Below are 20342 nucleotides of genomic sequence, written 5' to 3'. Positions count from 1 at the left end.
CCAATTAAGGCTCATATGCACCGTTTCCATCTGCATTAGCTACGCGAGAAGCAATGGGAGCTGAAGATAGATACTATCTTCAGGGAGGCCTCTCTCTCATGTGAACATGAATTTTTAGCCACAGATCATAGCCACCTATGTATTTATTAGCTGGGGATGACATCAGATAAGGGAGAAATAAAGTCTCTGGGACAAAAACAATGTATGGAAAGTGACACTATCTAGGCAGAAATAGCAAAAGAAAGAGTCATCCATCACTATCCCAAATGGACAGCATGGCCCCTGATGGCCAAAATTACAAAGGCTAAAAGTTGCGCTGCAGAACTGGGAAGAGATGAGAAAAGACATTAAATCAAGGATGCATTGGAACCCAGAGAGAAGCAAGTATGGAAAAATGATCCTAACATAGTGCAATTATATTTCCATTTTCATATTTCGGCTGAATTGGAGGCTTTCAGGAAAACTAGCGCATGATTGTTGAATTAACTAATCAGGATATGCATATATGATGCTACGTGCTAATATTTTTGACAATATTTCGTGCACTAGGAATGGGATAAGGATACGAGACATAATGGAAACATCTGAATTATTACTCTTTAATGCATTCCATTTTCCACTGATTGCCTCCCCAAACAATAACATAATTTTCAAAACAAAAGTTTCAATGCATTTTATCGATGTGTTGATTCCCACATTCCTGGTCTTTGCATAGAAGCTGCAACTTCTTGGCTATGCTCTTGTTTCTCTCATAAGCCTCTCTGTTCACCAGAATCTATCCAGCATCATAGCATATAAATTGTCCTCAAGGAATAAGGCTAGCAGATACTAAAAGCTGGTACACAGATGCATATTCATCACTTGAGTGATGACTTGATGTCTGAATGGACCATTAGAGATGGAAGACCCCAGAGGGAATTTTTACAAAACCAGCACAAAATGCTTTTAAATAAACAATTGCATTCTGCTTTCATCTGCCACGTGATAGACATGCCTATGAGAACTCATGTGAATTAAAAGTTGTTCCAAAATATGAAAGAAGAGCTTATTTATAGGACTGTGCCAAATGTTTTTTGTTGTTGTTGTTTTAAACTCAGGGAAAGAAAGTGTTCCAAACTGGCTGAGTTTTATCAGAGCAAACCCTACAATGGAACTAATGATTTGATATTGTGCATAGAACAAACTTCTCATAATATTTTGAATGGACCAGCAGGAATTCAAAACAAACACTGTGCTCTTTTATTTCCAAAAAATGTAAAATGTTGGCATTGCCACCTTTACTTCAAGCATATAGAGGGGACTTGGCCAATATGGATGCCCATAGGAGAGATTTTAGATTAGGCTGGTATGGCTTATTTTCCTGAATTTTGGTATTTTCAATTTAGCAATCGACCTATTCTAATGTAATCTATAAAATAATGCAGCTGCAAAGAACAGATCACCTATTATGGAAACAGACAATAAAAGGCCAATAATCTGTGCATATCACACAATTTTGATATCCTTGATATGTCAACAATGACATGAAAGTTCCAAGGGGGCTTTTTCGAAAGGCAACTGGACTTTGTTTTTCCTTGAGGACATTTTGCTTCTCATCTAAGAAGTTCTGACTCAAAAAAGGCTTGAAAAAGCACCCTTGGGACAACTGTGACCTGGATGACTGAGAATCTCCATAGACAGTGACATGGAAGTGTTATTGATTATCCTACCCAAAACCCAATGTCATTTCCAAAGATCTCTAATGTTGATATTTCAATAGAACAACCACATAGCTTTGTAATAAACCAAACTCTTAAAAGCTCTATTGTTGGCCATGGGCGTTTATCCAATTAAAAAAGATCCTAAGAAGCGTTGTAAAAACCGATGTAAAACCATTACCTTTCCCAACCAATTTGGGCTTGATGCGACTAAAGGCAGATCTATGTCTTTTTATCTGCACAATCAAGATAATAAAAATAGAGAGTGTACATATAACAGAGGAATGCATGTCTGTGCTGAAGCTGTGCATCTGAGGATGAGGGCAATTCTTCGGTCAATGGATACAATAAAATATAAACTCAAGTCTCTTCCATTTCAGCCTGACTTTGGACTGTATGCTTTAATGTTAAAAAAAAAAAAAATCTTTTATTTATTTATTTTATTTTATTTAACTTATATGCCGCCCTATCTCCAACGGACTCACAACAATAAAATCCACAATAACCACAGTGCAAAGTTAAAATATCTAATTAAACCAGAAAAAAGTTAAAAGCCCATATAAAGCCCCATTAGTCCGGGCCGGAGGACTTGAATAACCAAGTTTTTAATTTGCGGCAGAAAGTACGAAGGTCAGGGGCCAGCCGGAGCCCCAAGGAGAGTTGATTCCACAGGGTGGACGCGCCCACAGAGAAGGTTCTACCCCTGGGGGCCACCAGCCGACATTGTCTAGCCGACGGTACCCTGAGCAGGCCCTCCCTATGGGCGCGAACCGGGCGATGGGAAGTTGTTGCTGGCTGCAGGTGGTCTGCCAAATATCCTTGGCCTAAGCCATGTAGGGCTTTATAGATTGAGAAATTATCCAAAGTTTCATTACCTAAAAACCTGAAAGCTCCCTTTGACAAACTCCCATGCCAGTCAGTCAGTTTATTACAGTCTTCGACTGGTACAAGGGCTAGCACTACTACAAGGGGTAGTGGTTAAAGCTTCAGCAAGTAACTGGTTCTACTCAGGGGTGAGCTTCAGATCCTTTAGCAACGGGTTTGCTGCCCTGTTGCTGGGTGGGCGTGGCCATGGTGGGCGTGGCCTAGACAGCCGCCTGCACCACAGGGAGGGGGGATTTTTCACTCTCCCCAGGCTCTGGAGGGTTTCCTTGAGCCTCTGGGAGGGCAAAAACAGCTTCCCCAGGGGTCCGGAGGCCCTCTGGAGGCCAGAAAGAGACCTGTTTCTGGACTTCTGGAACCTCCGGTAGGCCCATTTTTGCCCTCCCAGACCCTCCGCGCAGCCTCTGCACTTACCTGGAATGTTGAACGGGCTGCATGGAGACTCCTGGGAGGGGAGGGGCAGGAGGGGAGGGCTGGGGTGGGCGTGGCCAGCAGGAGTGGTATTTGGGGGTTTTGCCAAACCCCGGTGATCCTTGGGTAGAGGAACACGCAAACTCTGCTGAACCCCCAGGAACCCACCCCTGGTTTTACTTCCACCTTAGGCACAAAAGAAGCTGGGTGACATTGAACTGGTCACTTTCTTTCAGCCCAAAAAGAAGTAAGCAACAGCAAACCATGAGCCGAGGTGGCGCAATGGTTAGACTGCAGTACTGCAGCTACTTCAGCTGACTGCTAGTTCAGCAGATCAGCGGATCAAATCTCACCAGCTCAAGGTTGACTCAGCCTTCCATCCTTCCGAGGTGGGTAAAATGAGGACCCAGATTGTTGGGGGCAATATACTATTTAGTATACTGTCTTTGGTGTAAGCCGCCCAGATTCCTCTGAGAGTGGGTGGCATAGAAATATGACAAACAAACAAACAAACCACTTCTATTGGACTTGTCCAGCCAGTTGACAGAAGTCCACAGCAAGTTGACACACACACAACCCCAAGACTAATAAATGGCGTCCATGAGAGAGCTGTGAACAGTACAAATCTATCTTAAGAAATCAATCAATACAAACTGAGACAGAATTAAAACACAACTATAAAACTGGAAGAATCCAGGAGTAAAATCCAAATAGAGCAATCTATGTCTAGGTTACAAGTGTATCATATCTAAAATTACAAAAAATGGTGATGACAAATAACAGTTTGATAAAACTGCATCTAGGAGCACGATCCAACTCAGTACTTTGTATACATTTTTATTCTTTTTTTAAAATCTGTAATCTACCCAGAGTTATTAATGAGTTGGATGGCCTCAAAATTGGATAATAAATAAATATCTAATTTGTTCTTCCTTGGGGACAAAGAGTCAATGGCCAACTCACATGTACTGAAGTGCATTTGCAGAATTTTATCTCATCTTATATTTAAAGTTTATTAAATTTCCTCCCTTTCTCCCTCCCTCTCTCACTTTCACTTATGTCTTGTTTTCAAGAAAAGCAAACACCAATAATTATACTTTCTATAGATTAAGCCACTCACATATCCTGCCTCCCTTTGTCCTTTCAATTTGTTGTGCTTTTGACTGTACATAAATCCCAGCTGCTGCTCAGTTAATTATATCCCAAATCTTCCTTTTAAAATATAGAAATATCTATGTGGAAGAAATAAAAGCTGGCTTACTCCTTAGAGAGATATATTTTAAAAGTAGATCTACTGTTAACACTAACATAGAAATGCTGCCTTCCAAAGTAGAAATGTCGATGTCCTCTTTAGATGAACCCACGGGCAAAGTTTGACAGAAACTAGTATTCTACTACAACTTCCTAAACAGACAAATATTTATCATCTTTTAGTGGTAACAACAATTTGGACAGAATTCACATCAACTGCATCCGTATATTCATGACTAAATTTACAGTCATAGCAGAAAATACTATTGGCTCATGCTACCCTTCATATACAAATTGACTTTTCAATCTGCAGAAATTCACAATATGAATTTGATCAGAGTCAAATTCAAATGGGATTTGGCCTCTGACAGACATAAAACAGAGTTCCTCAGGATCCCGAGAAGATTCCAGAATGATAATCCATCTCATTGTCACTATATATATATAGCATTTAGCTTATTATATATTTAAAATTAAGAAATCTACTCAATTTCTACTTTTGTCTATGAAGATTCTCAGTCATCCAGACCATGGTTATCCCAAAGACGCTTTTTTAAAAGAGGCAACTTTCTTAAACAAGAAAGTCCAGGATTTCCACTTTTGATTTCAAAATAGGCATTCTGGACTTTATGAAACGATCTAATTGTTCCCCTGAAGTCAGCTGCATTTAAAACAGTCCATATAATAATCCTGGCTTGCAACTGATTTTCACTGGATGTTAAGTGGCTATTTGCACTCATTACTCACCCATAATCCATTTTTTTACTACCGTTTTTGTGGGCATGGCTTGGTGGGCGTGGTGTGGCTTGGTGGGCATGGCAGGGGAAGGATACAGCAAAATCCCCATTCCCTCCCCACTCCTTGGGGAAGGATATTGTAAAATCTCCATTTCCACCCCACTCTGAGGCCAGCCAGAGGTGGGTATTTGTTGGTTCTCCAAACTACTCAAAATTTCCGCTACCGATTCTCCGAACTGCTCAAAATTTCCGCTACCAGTTCTCCAGAACCTGTCAGAACCTGCTGGATTTCACCCCTGCCCATAATCCTGTCCTAAAACTTTACTACCATGTTTCCCCGAAAGTAAGACTGGGTCTTATATTAATTTTTGCTCCAAAAGGCGCATTAGGGCTTATTTTCTGGTTAGGTCTTATTTTTGGGGAAATGCGGTACTAAATGCACCTGTTCTGCCCCAGCTCCGGATTCCCGAGGATATTGACACACACCAACAGTCCTTATCAAATTTATTAAGTAGCAAGAATAGACCAAAGTCTGGCAAAGGTTGGCAACCAGCCCAGAAAACTAGATACGATAAGACTTTTCCAAAAATGCTCTGATGATAATTACAAGTTGTTTCCAGCAAGAAACTTATTAACAGCATGTGACTTAAATAGGCTAAGGGAGTGACCAATTATCCTCAAGCCTTACTCTCTAGGAGACCTCCTCCTCCTGAGTAGCCACTCCTGCCTTTTGGCAGCCCTGCGTGCTCGAGCATTGAGAAGAGGCTCCTCCACTTCACTCTCTCCACTTTTTTTTTTTTTAATTTTTGATTTATATGCCGCCCTTCTCCGGAGACTCAGGGCGGCTTACAATGTGCTAAGCAATAGCCTTCATTCTTTTGTATATTTAAACAAAGTCAGCTTATTGCCCCCACAACTGGGTCCTCAATTTACCTTAGAAAGGATGGAAGGCTGAGTCAAGCTTGAGCCTTGGCGAGATTCGAACCTGCAGTAATTGCAGGCAGCTGGTCTTAATAACCAGCTTAATAACAGGGTGCCTTAGACCACTGTACTACCAAGGCTCTGAAGGAGCCTCTGGAGGTTCTGAAGGCTCTGGCTGAGTCTCTGCCTCTGGCACCACATCCTCTTCAGCCTCCTTGCTGTCCGACATGAGCGCCAGCTGCACAGGCTGCTGGCGCGACACAGTAGCCTCCTCGTCGTTGGGATCAGCCACAATCCGCACAGGCCACTGGCGGGCCATAACAGCACCCATCTGGCTGACAATCTTAACTGGGGCTTATTTTGGGGGTAGGGTTTATATTACGAGCATCCTGAAAAATAATGTGAGACCTTGTTTTCCAGTTGGGTCTTATTTTCGGGGAAACAGGGTATATTATATGGATAGTTAATTTTATTCTTGCCTCATGACCTGCCGACTGGTAGCTTAGAGGTAAACTTTACAAATGTTTTCCCATCCACGATCATGAATCTGAATGAAGGATTGTGTTTACATCCTCACGCAACACACATCTCTCCTACACTTGCATTTCATTTGAAGAGAGTAAATCACCACAGCTCGACACGACACCTACACTAATCCTCTATAAATGTTGCAGGGGCTATAGAGTGCACTATATTTATGCGAGTATAAATACCCATTTCCTCTGTGTGTTTTCATGATTTCTTTTTAACCAAGCTATTACAGCAAAAAGAACCAGTTCCATAAACATCACAGAGACAGGAGAAGATTCAAATGACTTTTTGGATGAAACAATTTTAGACCTACCACCGCCTTTTAATTTCCATACATTATCCTTATCCAGGCAAAACAATGTATAGTTTCTGCTAACATATATGACTGCCTTCCTCCCCAATGATTGCTAAAAAAAAAAAAAATGAAGGCGGGCAAAACAGTGAAGAAAGACCTCCGGAATGAAACTTGAGCTTCTCTATATGATGCATTAGCATGAAATAATAAACATATATTTCTCTTAGAAAAACATAATACAACTACCATGTTCTTAACTTAGACAAATGAGATTTCTTCTAAATGACCAGAACAACCTCCTGGAAAGATCAGAGCTACTATTCATTCTTTATCTCTGAACTGCCTGTACCAAAATAACAGAGTTGGAAGAGACTTTGGAGGTCTTCTAGTCCAACCCCCTATTCCAGCAGGAGACACTATACAATTCTGGAGAAATGGCTGTCTTGTCTCTTCTTGAAACTTCCAGTGATGGAGCACCCACAATTTCTGAAGACAAGTCATTCCAATGATTAATTGTTCTCACTGTCAGGAAATTTCTCCTTAATTCTAGGTTGGATCTCTCCTTGATCAGTTTCCATCCATTGCTTCTTGTCCTGCCTTCAGGTCCTTTGGAAAACAGGTTGACGCCCTCCTCTCTGTGACAGTCCCTCAAATATTAGAACACTATGTTCTAGTCCTTCTTTTCATTATATTAGATTCCTGCAATAGTTGGTCTTAGCCTCAGTCCCCTAATCAGCTTTGTTGCTTTTCTCTGTACTCTTTCTATAGTCTCAACATCTTCTTTGTATGATGTTGATCAAAACTGGATGCAGTATTCCAGGTGAGGTCTTATCAAGGCATTGTAAAGTGGTATTAGCTTCAACAGAAATATTGAAGCTGTGGGAGAAAGAGAAAAGATACCAGGAACAGCAGGAGGAATAGAAACAAATCAAAGTGGAAGCTGTCCCCGTTCTAGCAAAACATCACCCCCCCTGTAATAAGAAGGGCTCTTTTGATCCAACTTCTCAAAATTTGGATGGCTGCCCAGCAGTTCCCATTCTGAATGAAAATTCAAAGAAGAACTAGCTTTGGAAGGAGAGATTTCTGCAAAGCAGTGTAGATGTTTGAAGAAATAACAGTTTCTGAACATCTGATGGCCAGTCAACTCCCCACCAGGATGAAGGTTTATTAGAAGATGCTGGGAGCTAAAGTTTGTTTTGTGAAAAAAAGATGAAGACAAAGAACAGGCTATGATTCATCTTTTTGTTGGGAGATGTTCATCATAATTAAAGAAAATTTATCTTATTAAATGAGCTTTCATGCCACTGCAATTAAAAAAACTAAGCTAAGCAGATTGTTAAAGCAGCACTTAATACATTATACGCTATTTGATGCCACAGTAACAACATCCAAGAGGAGAACACAATCATAACAGCTTCCTTCCATTCGATACATTAATAAATTCATATTCCCTATCAATCCTTGAATGCCTGCTGAAATAGAATAACAGAATAACAGTGCTGGAAGGTACTTTGGAGGTCTTATGGTCCAACTCAGTGCTCAAGCAGGAGGCCCTATACCGGTGATGGTGAACCTATGGCATGCGTGCCACAGGTGGCACATGTAGCCATATCAGTGGGCACAGGAGCTCAGCTCCGGCGTGCATGCACGCCCCAGCCAACTGATTTTCAGGCCTTATGGACCCACCAGAAGTAAGGAAACAAGTTGTTTCCTGCTTCCAAAGGGCCTCGGGTGGGGTGGGGTGGGGAAGACCCGTTTTTCTCTCTCACCTGGCTCCAGAGCCTTTCTAGGAGTCTGGGGAGGGCGAAAATGGCCTCCCCACCCCCGGAGGCCCTCCAGAAGCCAGAAACAGCCTGTTTGCCAACACCTGGTGGGACTGGAAGTTGGCAAATGGGCTGTTTTCAGTCTCTGGAGGACCTCTGGGGGTGGGTGGGGAAGGCCGTTTTCACCCTCCCCAGACTCCTAGAGAGGCTCTGGAGCCAGGTGAGAGAGAAAAACGGGCCTACCTGGCCATCACGTGCTAGGAGCGGGGGGAGTGAGGGGGGGGTCACACGCACATACACGGGGGCGGGACATAGAATTATAGGTGTACGTACGTGCGCGACCTCCCGCCTCCCTCCTGTCATGCAATGGCAAAAAGGTTAGCCATCACTGCTCTATACCGTTTCAGAGAAATGTCTGCCCAATCTCTTCTTGAAAACCTTAAGTAATGGAGCACTCACAACTTCTGAAGGCAAGCTGCTCCACTGATTAATAGTTCTAAAGAATCACACATTCACAGATCTTCTCAACAACAACAACAACAACAAGCTTTTAACTCTTATTTCTGGAAATTAAAAAAAAAACAAACTTATTTCAGTTCTACCAAAGGAGAACTCTAACAGACAATGCTCATTTCAACTCCCATCATATAGTACCTCAGATAGGTGGGGCCTCTTCATACAGCTTCTCCACCAGCCAGATTTCAGGTAGGAGATTCAGCCTCCAATGACATACATGGGAGATTCATGGGACGTGGTGATTCTATCTCATCTACCTAGAGCTCAAAATGGATATGCTACGATTTGGAGAAGTGGGTGGAGAACTGAGGTCACTATGGAAAGTATCAATTAGTTTGCTGCCAGCAAAACTGAAGAAATACTTGGCCGGAAACAATTAGATCAGGGATCTCCAAACATGGCAACTTTAAGACTTGTGGACTTCAACTCCCAGCAAAGCTGGCTGAGGAATTCTGGGAATTGAAGTCCACAAGTCTTAAAGTTGCCAAGTTTGGAGACCCCTGAATTAGATGGATGGAGAAAAGAAACCATGGACGCATAAAAGAAACCACTGATGCATAATTTTCTTACCTCATTTACGTAGACCCAGTGACTATCTTTAGAAGCCAGATTAGTTTCCACAGCCTGGAGAGGGAGAAAAGATTGGGGGAGGGGGGAAGAAAAAACAAGGGAATAAATAATTCAACTAGAATGCTGTAGATCTGCAAAAATCACACATGCTCTGGGCTATAATATGCTTAGAATATTTTATTTCTAGCAGATATAATAGGTAAATTAGGAGATAGCTGAAAAATGTTACACAAGTCATAAAACTTGGATGGGTTCTTCCAGAATGATACTCCACAGCCTCAGAACCGTAGAGACCCAACAGGAATCTCAATTTAGAAGAAAAGACATACACTATTTTTATTCGTAGCACAATCTTCTCGCACTCACTTTATTTTTAAGATGGACTTTTTTTTTTTAATGGATCTTTCAAAATAACCAAGAAGAACCTTTTTCAGATGGAGTCAATGCCACAGAGTGGGGGCTTTGGCTTCAGAAAATGAAATTCTGCTACCACTTTAGTTGAAACACTGAAAGGATCCCATTCTCCAAGCATTATGCAAGCCCACACCTAATGCAGGAATTAATCAACGCTTCAGCAAGGAGCTGACACTTTTATACCCTTTTATGTACCTAAAGTGAAGTGCTAATCAGAGAATTTATCCAGCATGTTGCACAAATTGTAGAGTAGCTGCCTTCCTAGGACCGGTACCAATTCCCTGGAGCTCATCTAACTATATTCCAAGACATCCAAGCAAATTTTGAGCAATTTATCTCCATAACTCTGACAAGACATCCGTTAAACCAGATAAAGTTGCCCCAAAGAGACTTGGCTAAGGAAAGAGGATGGAGTGGGGTGGATGTGGAACAGAATATTTCTTATTTCCAGTTAGGGAGGGACAGATCATTTTCTTCCTTGTATTATTGCACACATCATTTTATTCACCATAATCCCATTGAATGCTTTGCCATTGAAAAGAAGCACACACAATACACTTTACATTGCTTTGCATTTTCTCCTACATGTACAGTATATTTATAAAATATATGTAAAATATGGTATTTCTTTTCTAACAACTTTTTTCTCAACCTATGAATTTTTGTATGCCTTGCTTTCCCATCCCGGAGTGTTTTTTTCATAGAGAAGTACCCAACCCAATAGGCAGTCTGGGAATTAAAGTTTGGCGTTGCTTCAATATGTACAACAGGCAAAATTCTCCAGCTTTCCCCTTGCTAAACTTGTATCCAACTGTTCTATCATTTCTTGCATGTTTCTTCATCTCATTTCTCTGGCTTTGTTCTTTATTTGACAGTTCAGGATCTCTTGCTACCATTGTTCAGCAGAAGAACAAGGAGAAGCTTCTTCTCTGGTAATATTGTACTAGGGCATACAAAACCTTTGCTAGACCAATTCTCAAATACAGCTCATCTGCCTGGAACCCGCGCTGTATATCAGACATTAATACAATTGAGCGAGTCCAGAGTTGTTTCACGAGAAGAGTCCCCCACTCCTCTGCTTACAACAGAATACCTTATGTCACCAGCCTTGAAATTTTGGACTTAGACAACTTAGAACTATACCACCTTCGGTCTGACCTAAGCGTAGTATACAAAATTATCTGCTACAACGTCCTATATGTCAATGACTACTTCAGCTTCAACCGCAATAATACACGAGCACACAATAGATACAAGCTTAAGGTAAACCGCTCCAAATTTGATTGCAGAAAATACGACTTCAGCAACAGAGTGGTCAATGCCTGGAATGCACTACCTGACTCTGTTGTTACATCCCCAAACCCCCATAACTTTAGCCTTAGACTGCCTACTGTTGACCTCACCCCATTCCTAAGAGGTCTGTAAGGGGCGTGCATAAGAGCACCAGTGTGCCTACCATCCCTGTCCTATTTATTTATTTGTTATTTAAACTTGTATGGCACCCTATCTCCGAAAGAACTCAGGGCAGCTCACAACAATAAAACAAGCAAAATCAATGTTAAAAAAACCCAATAAGATTATAAAAAGACCATTAAAATCCCCTTTAAAACCCCTTCAGTCCAAACCAGCCAGGCGAAATAACCATGTTTTAAGGTCACGGCGATAAGAGCGAAGGTTAGGGGCCACCCAGAGCTCCAAGGGGAGCTGATTCCACAGGGTAGGTGCGCCCACAGAGAAGGCCCGCTCCCTAGGGGTCGCCAGCCAACATTATCTGGCCAACGGCACCCCAAGGAGGCCCTCCCTGTGGGAACGCACCGGGCGATGGGGAGCTGTCGCTGGCCACATATGGTCCGTTAGATACCCCGGGCCTAAGCCATGTAGGGCTTTATAGGTAATTACCAGCACCTTGAATCTCACCCGGAGGGCAACCGGTAGCCAATTCAGGTCCCGCAGGAGAGGTGTAACATGAGAGTGTCGGGACACTCCCATTACTACCCGCGCAGCCGCACTCTGCACCAGCTGAATCCGCCGAGTGGTCTTCACGGGCAGCCCCATGTAGAGAGCATTGCAGTAGTCGATCTGGGAGGTGACAAGCACATGGGTGACTATGTGTAGGGCATCACAGTCCAGGTAGGGGCGCAACTGGCGCACCAGACGAATCTGGGCAAAAGCCCCCCTGGTCACTGTTGTAACCAGTCCTACTGTCCTATTGTCCTCATGTATTTGTATTCTTATCCTGTATTCCTAATTATGTTTATACTTATATCTGTTATCTAACATGTGTTTGACAAATAAATAAAAATAAAAAATAAAGTTGAAGACTTCCTACACCCAATGGCAAAGGACAGATTTAACCTCCTTATAGCAAGGAAATATCTTGAATGACCAACTCGTGGTGGCATGTTCTCCTTCTTCAAATCTTCCAAAGCCAGAATAGCCCTACTACTTCAAACATAAGGCAACCCTTCTTCCAACCCATTTCACGAACATGCGAACAAACAAGAAATTGTGTATACAGGCAGCCCCTGACTGACAAGCATTCATTTAGCCACTATTCAAAGTTACAACAGCACTGAAGAAAGTGACTTTTGACTGGTCCTCGCATTTACAATCATTGTGGCAAGTGATGACAATTCGGGCTGATGACAGTGGACATGTATTTATGATGATTGCAGTATCCCTGAGTCACGTGATCACTATTTGAGACCTTCCCAGCCAGCTTCCCACAGGCAGAGTTAATGGGGAAACCAGATTTGCTTAACAACCGTGTGAGTCACTTCACAATTGCAGTTCAATGCTTAACAACTGGCGGCAGAAAAGGTTTGCTGGCACTGAGGTTTGCAAAAAACAAATAAATAAAAATGGTTTGCAGGTACAACTCACTTAACAACTGCTTTGGTTAGCAATGGAAATTTCAGTCCCAATTCCAGTCATAAATCAAGGTCTACCTGTATCTAGCAAGCATGGTCATGCTTGTTTCAAATGCAACTCTTAGCTCAGCCTTCCCCATCCTCAAATGTGTTAAAATATAACTTTCAGAAGCCCTAGCCAGCGCGTCCAATTTCTAATACAAAACTCTTGAGAGGGAAACAGGTTGAGAAAAGACGATCCAAGAACTTATCTTGCACCAAGTAATCCGAATATCTTGTGAGGGTGTTTTTTTTTTTAAATATAAATATTTTGGAGTGTATAAAAAATCGCTCAGTCACCCATATGCTTTGTGTACACAATCATTTTTCATAAAACCTCCCAAGGCTCCCTCTTCACACTGGACTAATGGCCTGCAACATTTCCATCAAAGAAGCAAAACTTTGAGACAGATTGCGCATCAGAGGGTACATACTTTTCAGCTTTTATTTACTTCCCCTTAAAAATCACTCTAACACCACATTTCTGCAAATGTAGTGGAAAAAGAATCATAAAACAAATGGACAGCTGATTTCCCCTTTGTTGTACCTCCAGCAGATTTCTGCAGGCAGACTGTTCTCCTATTTTTCTTGGGGAAAAAAAAAAGCTCATTAATTGTACTCCATTAATACAATTGCCTAAAAAAATCTGCTCTTGAAAGTCAGGGGAGCGTCTGGAACAGAATGCGATGAAATGTTGCAGAGACACATTTGAAGACAATAAAAAGATAAGATTCCTTTGAGTTGAGCTTAACCCTGGTGACTCCATTAGACACAATTATGCAACAACATGGAAGTGCTTTGTCATGGCTTTTCACTTGCATTTGTAAAAATATACTCAATCCCAAGATTTTCTTAAGATCTTCCACTCAAGAGATCTAACTCTATCCAGTTTGAAATCAACGAAGGACAGATGGAGGCTGCCACCTGGTGTGGTCACACATTACTGGAATCAGAGGTCTTTGGCTTACGTTGACTTAAAGGGTGAGTAAATACATTACATATGTGACAAAGAGTTATGTTGTCGTAGTCCTTCTTCTCTAATAAGTAAAGCACTGAACCCTCAAGAAGATCTTCTGAGGGTTTTCTTGCTTTACATGAGTTCAAGACTTCTGTTTGAGGTTTTGGTACAAGAGATGGTATAAGAATTATCTTTAAACAATGACTATGACCTTTTTTGATGCCCACACTTTATCTAAATCGCAATTCTCAGTTTTCTTTGTGTATTTATTAGTTTTTGTAATATGCCCCACTCCAGGAGTTTTTAGTTCTTAGTTTAAGTTATCTGAAGGATCAAGGAAGTTGATTAAAAATTAGAGAACATTCACAGAGACTTTTTACAATCTGCATAGTAGTTCTGCAGAAAACATTTATTACCAGACAATAAACTAATTTGAGCACTGCTTAATCTCATTCTTAAGTAAGAGTAAGAGTTCAGGGCAGGTGAAGATAGCATTGATAATACTGCAGAACATAAAATAAAGGGAATTCTAGATGTGAAGCTCGTTAATTTAAATTTTCAGAGAATTGAAAAGAGATCTGGTTTTAGTCTGCAGTCTTCCACGCAACTTTCTGTACAATGAAGAACACTTAGTGAAATAAAATGAGGCTTAGCTGCCAAAATCTAGAACCCCCTTTGCAAATTTAATAGCATGAATCTATTCATGCTATTCATGAATCTAGGTTTCATACCCGCCTCCTGCACAAAAAAGCACAGGCTACAACTGGGCGGACTGGCTTCGTTTACCAAGCACAAAGGCCATTTGTATAACTTCATTAAGATGTAATTTAATGTCACACGGTTGAATTTTTGCATTTAATGCAGTTTGCACCACAGACATACTACCTCCCTCCCTGCCTCCCCTTATTTCCTCACTAGCTTTATTGTATGGCAAATCTTGTAAAAGCAAAATCTCGTACATGGACATCTTCCAAGCGTGTCAATAACATTTCATTTTACAAAGCTTGAATGTCACGTATTATTTATGTGCATGTTGCCTACTGAACAGCTACACACTACAGCGCCGTTGACGAAAGTTAATTGCAGAACTGTCAGCGTGGAGCTATTCTTTACAGCTCCACACATTTACCATTAACTAAATAACCTTCCACAAAAGGTATATTTCCGCTAGATTGGAAGGGAAAACCAACGTCTCCAAACACAAGAACCGGTTGCAATTTATATTGTATGCATATGGATCACGCAGAAGATGCAAGGCAAAATAGATGACAGATGACTTAATCAAGATTTCATTAAAGATTTGGTACAATGAAGTAGATCTTTTCCCTCACGTTGGTTGAACCTCATGTGCACCTTACATAAATCATCCCAGAGGACACAGGGGGCCGTGGTACTCTCTGAGCTTGGTTGATTTCCTGCAGACATTTCATTACCCAACTAGGTAACCTCATCAGTGGTAGAAGGGAGCCTAGCACCAGTCCTTTCTAGCCTTGATGATGTTACCTAATTGGTAGGCAGGAGAAGAAAACATCCAAGCTCAGAGAGCATCAAGGGCACCAGAGTTCAGTCCTGATCTACAAATAATCTCTTTTACCAGAGAACACAACCAACAATTCTCAGAGGCTGTACGTTGCAGTTTCTTAGATGCATGTAAACGTATCTATCATGGCAACTAGACCAAAGTTTATTAAAGACGTTTCATTACTCATCCAAGTAACTTCCTCAGTCAAAACAAAAACTTTGTGTAGTCAGAGAGTCGTTGGAATGAAGACTCCAGGGGGTTTCTCCCCAAAATGAAAAGCAACATGAAATGTAAGTGCCCTAGATCAGAGGTCTCCAACTTTGGCAACTTTAAGCCTGGCGGACTTCAACTCCCAGAATTCCCCAGCCAGCTGGCTGGGGAATTCTGGGAGTTGAAGTCTGCCAGGCTTAAAGTTGCCAAGGTTGGAGACCCCTGTCCTAGATGGTTCTTGGTCACTGCATAGACCAGGGGTCACCAACCTTTCAGACCTCAGGGACCACTAAATTCGTAATTTTAAATCCCACAGACCACTAATCTGAATTTTTTAAAAAGATAAATAGCATTTAGTGCAATATAAAAAATGCAAATTTTTTTCTGTGGACCACCAAAATTTTCTCACAGACCACCAGTGGTCTGGGGACTACCACTTGATGACTGTTGGCATAGACCGTTCTGCTTGATCACATCTGTGAGGAACTTCACCTTCTATGGAAACACAGCCAGATGCCTGCTGGATTGGTAATAAGGTAAAGGTAAAGGTTCCCCTCGCACATATGTGCTAGTCATTCCTGACTCTAGGGGGTGGTGCTCATCTCCATTTCAAAGCCAAAGAGCAGAGCTGTCCAGTGATGTCTCCATGGCATGACTAAACGCCAAAGGCACACGGAACACTGTTACCTTCCCACCAAAGGTGGTCCCTATTTTTCTACTTGCATTTTTTACCTGCTTTTGAACTGCTAGGTTGGCAGAAGCTGGGACAAGTAACGGGAGCTCACCCCGTTACGCGGCACTAGGGATTCGAACCGCTGAACTGCCGACCTTTCAACTGACAAGTCTCCTTTAAACTGATTTTACCCTACAAAGCAGAAACTACTTTCTTCTCAGATACTTGGCTCTTCTTGCAAAATATTTAACAGATGCAATGAAAACTCTATAGACTTGCAAATCTAAGCAGGCCCAGAGTGCCCCCCAGGATTGTTGAAACAGATTATTTTTTCCCAAGCAGGAATATTGGCTTGGAAGTATTGCAAAATTCCCGGCCAACCTCAGGAGTATGAAAATTCTGATATATTATTAAGCGTCAGGCCAGGAGATGCCAATCAAAAAGAACATTGATTGAGATTGTCTGTTACAAGTGCTATTTAAAGAACATGCTTTTAGGGAAATATTTATTTATTGAAATAAGAACCTGGGGCTTTTCTGATAATTGATAATTAAACTGATTATTTTGTTGATGAGAGAATTGTTGTTCCAATTACCTCCTATGGTGATTTTATGATGATTTTGAAAATACTCCCTGGTCATGTTCTTTAAATTAATTGGATGACAGGTAGCCATCAGTATAAATTACTACTCCACTTAGTTTTATGGCTTTGGGTCTTGTTACGAGTTCCCATCGCTGTACAGCTTGGAAAGATCAGAATTGTCTTGTTCCACCCACAAATCTAAAACAAGTTCCTACTTCATGCATAGCTGTGGCTTCCAGAACTGGGCTGCAGCCTCTTTGATAGGGATGAAATCTCTCTGAATTACTCTAGCGCAAATGTGGAAGTTGACCAATACACCATCGGAAGAAACAATAATAAAGAAAATCCTCGAATGTGCCGAAATGGATAAATTAACAATGGAGATCAAAGAAAGAGAAGACTCGGATTATTATAAAGTGTGGAATAGGTTTTATACAAGGTTGGGAAACAGAAATTAAATTAAGAAATAAGAATATAAAGTGAAATTTGATATTAACTTTACTTTTACTTTTTACTTTTATTTGATTTATATACTGCCCTACTCCCGAAGGACTCAGGGCGGTGAACAGCCAACAATAAAATACATACATACAAAATTTAAAAAGCAGAGATAAAATCAAATTAAATAGTTTGGCCCAAACAGATTTAAAACCCAATCAATTTAAAACAAATTTAAACTTTGAATATTAAAAATACTAAAAAATATTTTAAAAATATTAAAAATGTTTAAAAAGAGGGAGAAAGTTAGGCCAAGCCCACCTGGTGAAATAAAAAGGTCTTTAGAGCGCGGCGGAAGGTGTGCAGATCCGGGATCCTCCGTATCTCTAGGGGGAGCTTGTTCCAGGGGAGCTTGTTCCAGATAGTAGGTGCCCCCACAGAGAAGGCTCTCCCCCTGGGGGCCGCCAGTCGACATTGTTTGGCCGAAGGCAAACAATTAACATACTGGATATTAATGTAAATAATGATCCTGCTAACAAAACAGTTAATAATGAATATTTAAAAATAAAGAGAAGGAGCGGGAGGATAAAAGCTAAGAGGAAAGACAAAAGTCGATGCAGAAGGTTGTAAAATTGTATATATCTCTTGTTAGTATTGTATTTTAATATCTGATGTGCGTGTCTTTTTGTTTTTTGTTTTTGTCTCTTGACTTCTTTTGCTATTGTGTGTTTGGTTTTAAAATGTAAAATACTCAATAAAAATATTTTTTAAAAAAGAAATCTCTCTGAAAGAACAGGCCCACAAAGAGGAGTCTTCCCCATTGTCTTTGGATTCAAGAGTGGTGCCAGTAACAAGCAAGTGTGTTTGCAGAGTTATGTCCAACAGCCAAATCTGATCATTCCTTCTAGTCGAAAAATTAGAGAATTAGCTTTGAGAAGTCAACAAACAGCGGCTCAGTCCTGGGAAAGTAGACATTGTAACAACATTATTGGGGTTGATTCCTTGTGCTCAACATCAACTGGTCCTGATGTTAAGATGAACAGAAGACAACCTTTTAGAGCTGTGCTCACTTTCCTAGCTCCATTGGTTGAACCAGTAGTGAAATTCAATTTTTTTTTACTACCGGTTCTGTGGGTGTGGCTTGGTGGGCATGGCTTGGTGGGCGAGGCAGGGGAAGGGTACTACAAAATTCCCATTCCCACCCAACTCCAGGGGAAGGATCCTGCAACATCCCCATTCCCACCCAACTCCAGGGGAAGGATCCTGCAACATCCCCATTCCCACCCAACTCCAGGGGAAAGATATTGCAAAATCCCCATTCTCACCCGACTCCAGGGGAAGAATATTGCAAAATCCCCATTCCCACCCCACTCTGGGGCCAGCCAGAGGTGGTATTTGCCGGTTCTCTGAACTGCTCAAAATTTTCACTACTGGTTCTCCAGAACCTGTCAGAATATGCTGGATTTTACCCCTGGGTTGAATACATTGGAAAAATCTTCTCTTGGGTGATCTCAAGTTATGGACAGGTTTTCCATTGATCTCAGCTGCCACCACTTCTGCTTTTAAAAAAGGAATCAAAGTCTTCCAATTAGCCAGCCTTTTTCATTTCAAATTGGTTAATAAGGCATTGACCTGTTTTTGTCACCTTATTTGTGTGGGGTTTTTTTTCCCCCTTCATTATTTGCTGTCTTGAGTGCATTCTGGGCAAAAGCAGAAGGTATAATTGAATGATAATGGGAAAAAAAAAACAGACAATCCTGAACATTTTAAAATGGTATGAACCAGTTTGAGGCAGTTCTCTTTGTGTGTAAAAACATTCCCCCCCCAAAAAAAGAAGCTATTTTGAAAAGAAACTTATTTTCAAGGTAATAAATGGTTATTCAGTTCTAACAGTAAAGCCATATTGTCCATATTCACTGGAGCCTTACAGTGGTGGGTTTCGAAATTTTTTACTACCGGTTCTGTGGGTGTGGCTTGGAGGGCATGGCAGGAGAAGGATACTGTAAAATCTCCATTCCCTCCCCACTCCAGGAGACGATTACTGCAAAATCCCCATTTCCTCCCGATCAGCTGGGACTTGGGAGGCAGAGAATAGATGGGGGCGGGGCCAGTCAGAATTTTTACTATTGGTTTTCCGAACTACTCAAAATGTCCACTACCGGTTCTCCAGATCTGGTCAGAACCTGCTGAAACCCCCCTCTGGAGCCTTACCCTGACTTGACAAAGAAGGAAAAAAAAATATCCATAATTTATCCAACAGCAGCAGAAAATGAGTTTTAATTTTTATACTGTATATAAAAAGTAATCTTACTGCTCTGTGGGAAAATTATTATTATTATTCACATAGAAAAATCATTTTCAAAGCAGTAAATTCTAATGATAAATGAATAGAATGTATTACGGTCACAGGCCTGAGTTAAAAAAAAAACAACATTAAAAATAAATAAGAATAAATGCACAAAACAGGATAAGAATATTATAATTGGTGGTAGATTCATCACTGGGCACTCAGATTATGTTCCATTTTCAGGCAGGAGAACAAAATCTAGCTGTGTACAGGAGAAGTAAGTTGTGGTGATGTGATCACAGTAGTTACATCAAAAAGATCAGAATTTTCCAGATGTTTCACTAGTAACAAGGCAGGGCCTAAGATCCTTATAGATTATTTATGCCAGTGATGGCTAACCTTTTTGTCATCATGTGTCAAAAGCAGGCAGAGCGCGGGGGGGGGGTGTTGCACGCGCACATGACCCCCCTTGTGACCCCCGCTTTTGGCACATGATGGCACAGTGGGCCCGGTAGGCCCATTTTTCACCCTCCCCAGACTCCAGAGGCTTTCTTGGATCCTGGGGAGGGCGAAAACAGCCTTCCCCACCCACCCTGGAGGCCATCTGGAGGCCGGAAACAGCCCATTTCCAAACTTCCAGTGGGCCCAGAAGGCCCGAAAATTGAGCTAGAGTAACGCTCGGGTGCCCACAGATATGGCTCCGCATGCCACCTGTGGCATGCGTGCCATAGATTCGCCATCACGGATATATGCAGTACAAAGGGATCTAAGTGG

The 20342-nt window shown here is 41.4% G+C and overlaps 1 protein-coding gene across 2 annotated transcripts in view; it reads right to left on the bottom strand.

Annotated features, from left to right (window-relative positions):
* The window catches only part of GRID1 (glutamate ionotropic receptor delta type subunit 1), an 802371-nt gene that overhangs the window by 126954 nt on the left and 655075 nt on the right, over positions 1-20342 (bottom strand). For both annotated transcript variants that reach the window (XM_070945420.1, XM_070945421.1), the window contains exon 5: positions 9575-9628. In XM_070945420.1, the coding sequence (XP_070801521.1) occupies positions 9575-9628 (54 nt within the window). The remainder of the gene's footprint in view (positions 1-9574; positions 9629-20342) is intronic.

This window comes from Pituophis catenifer, unplaced genomic scaffold, assembly GCF_029215685.1.
Source record: "Pituophis catenifer annectens isolate HBS135680 unplaced genomic scaffold, rPitCat1.0.hap2 SCAF_6, whole genome shotgun sequence".
NCBI classification, from domain to species: Eukaryota; Metazoa; Chordata; class Lepidosauria; order Squamata; family Colubridae; genus Pituophis; species Pituophis catenifer.
This window is presented reverse-complemented; position numbering and strand designations above follow the sequence as displayed.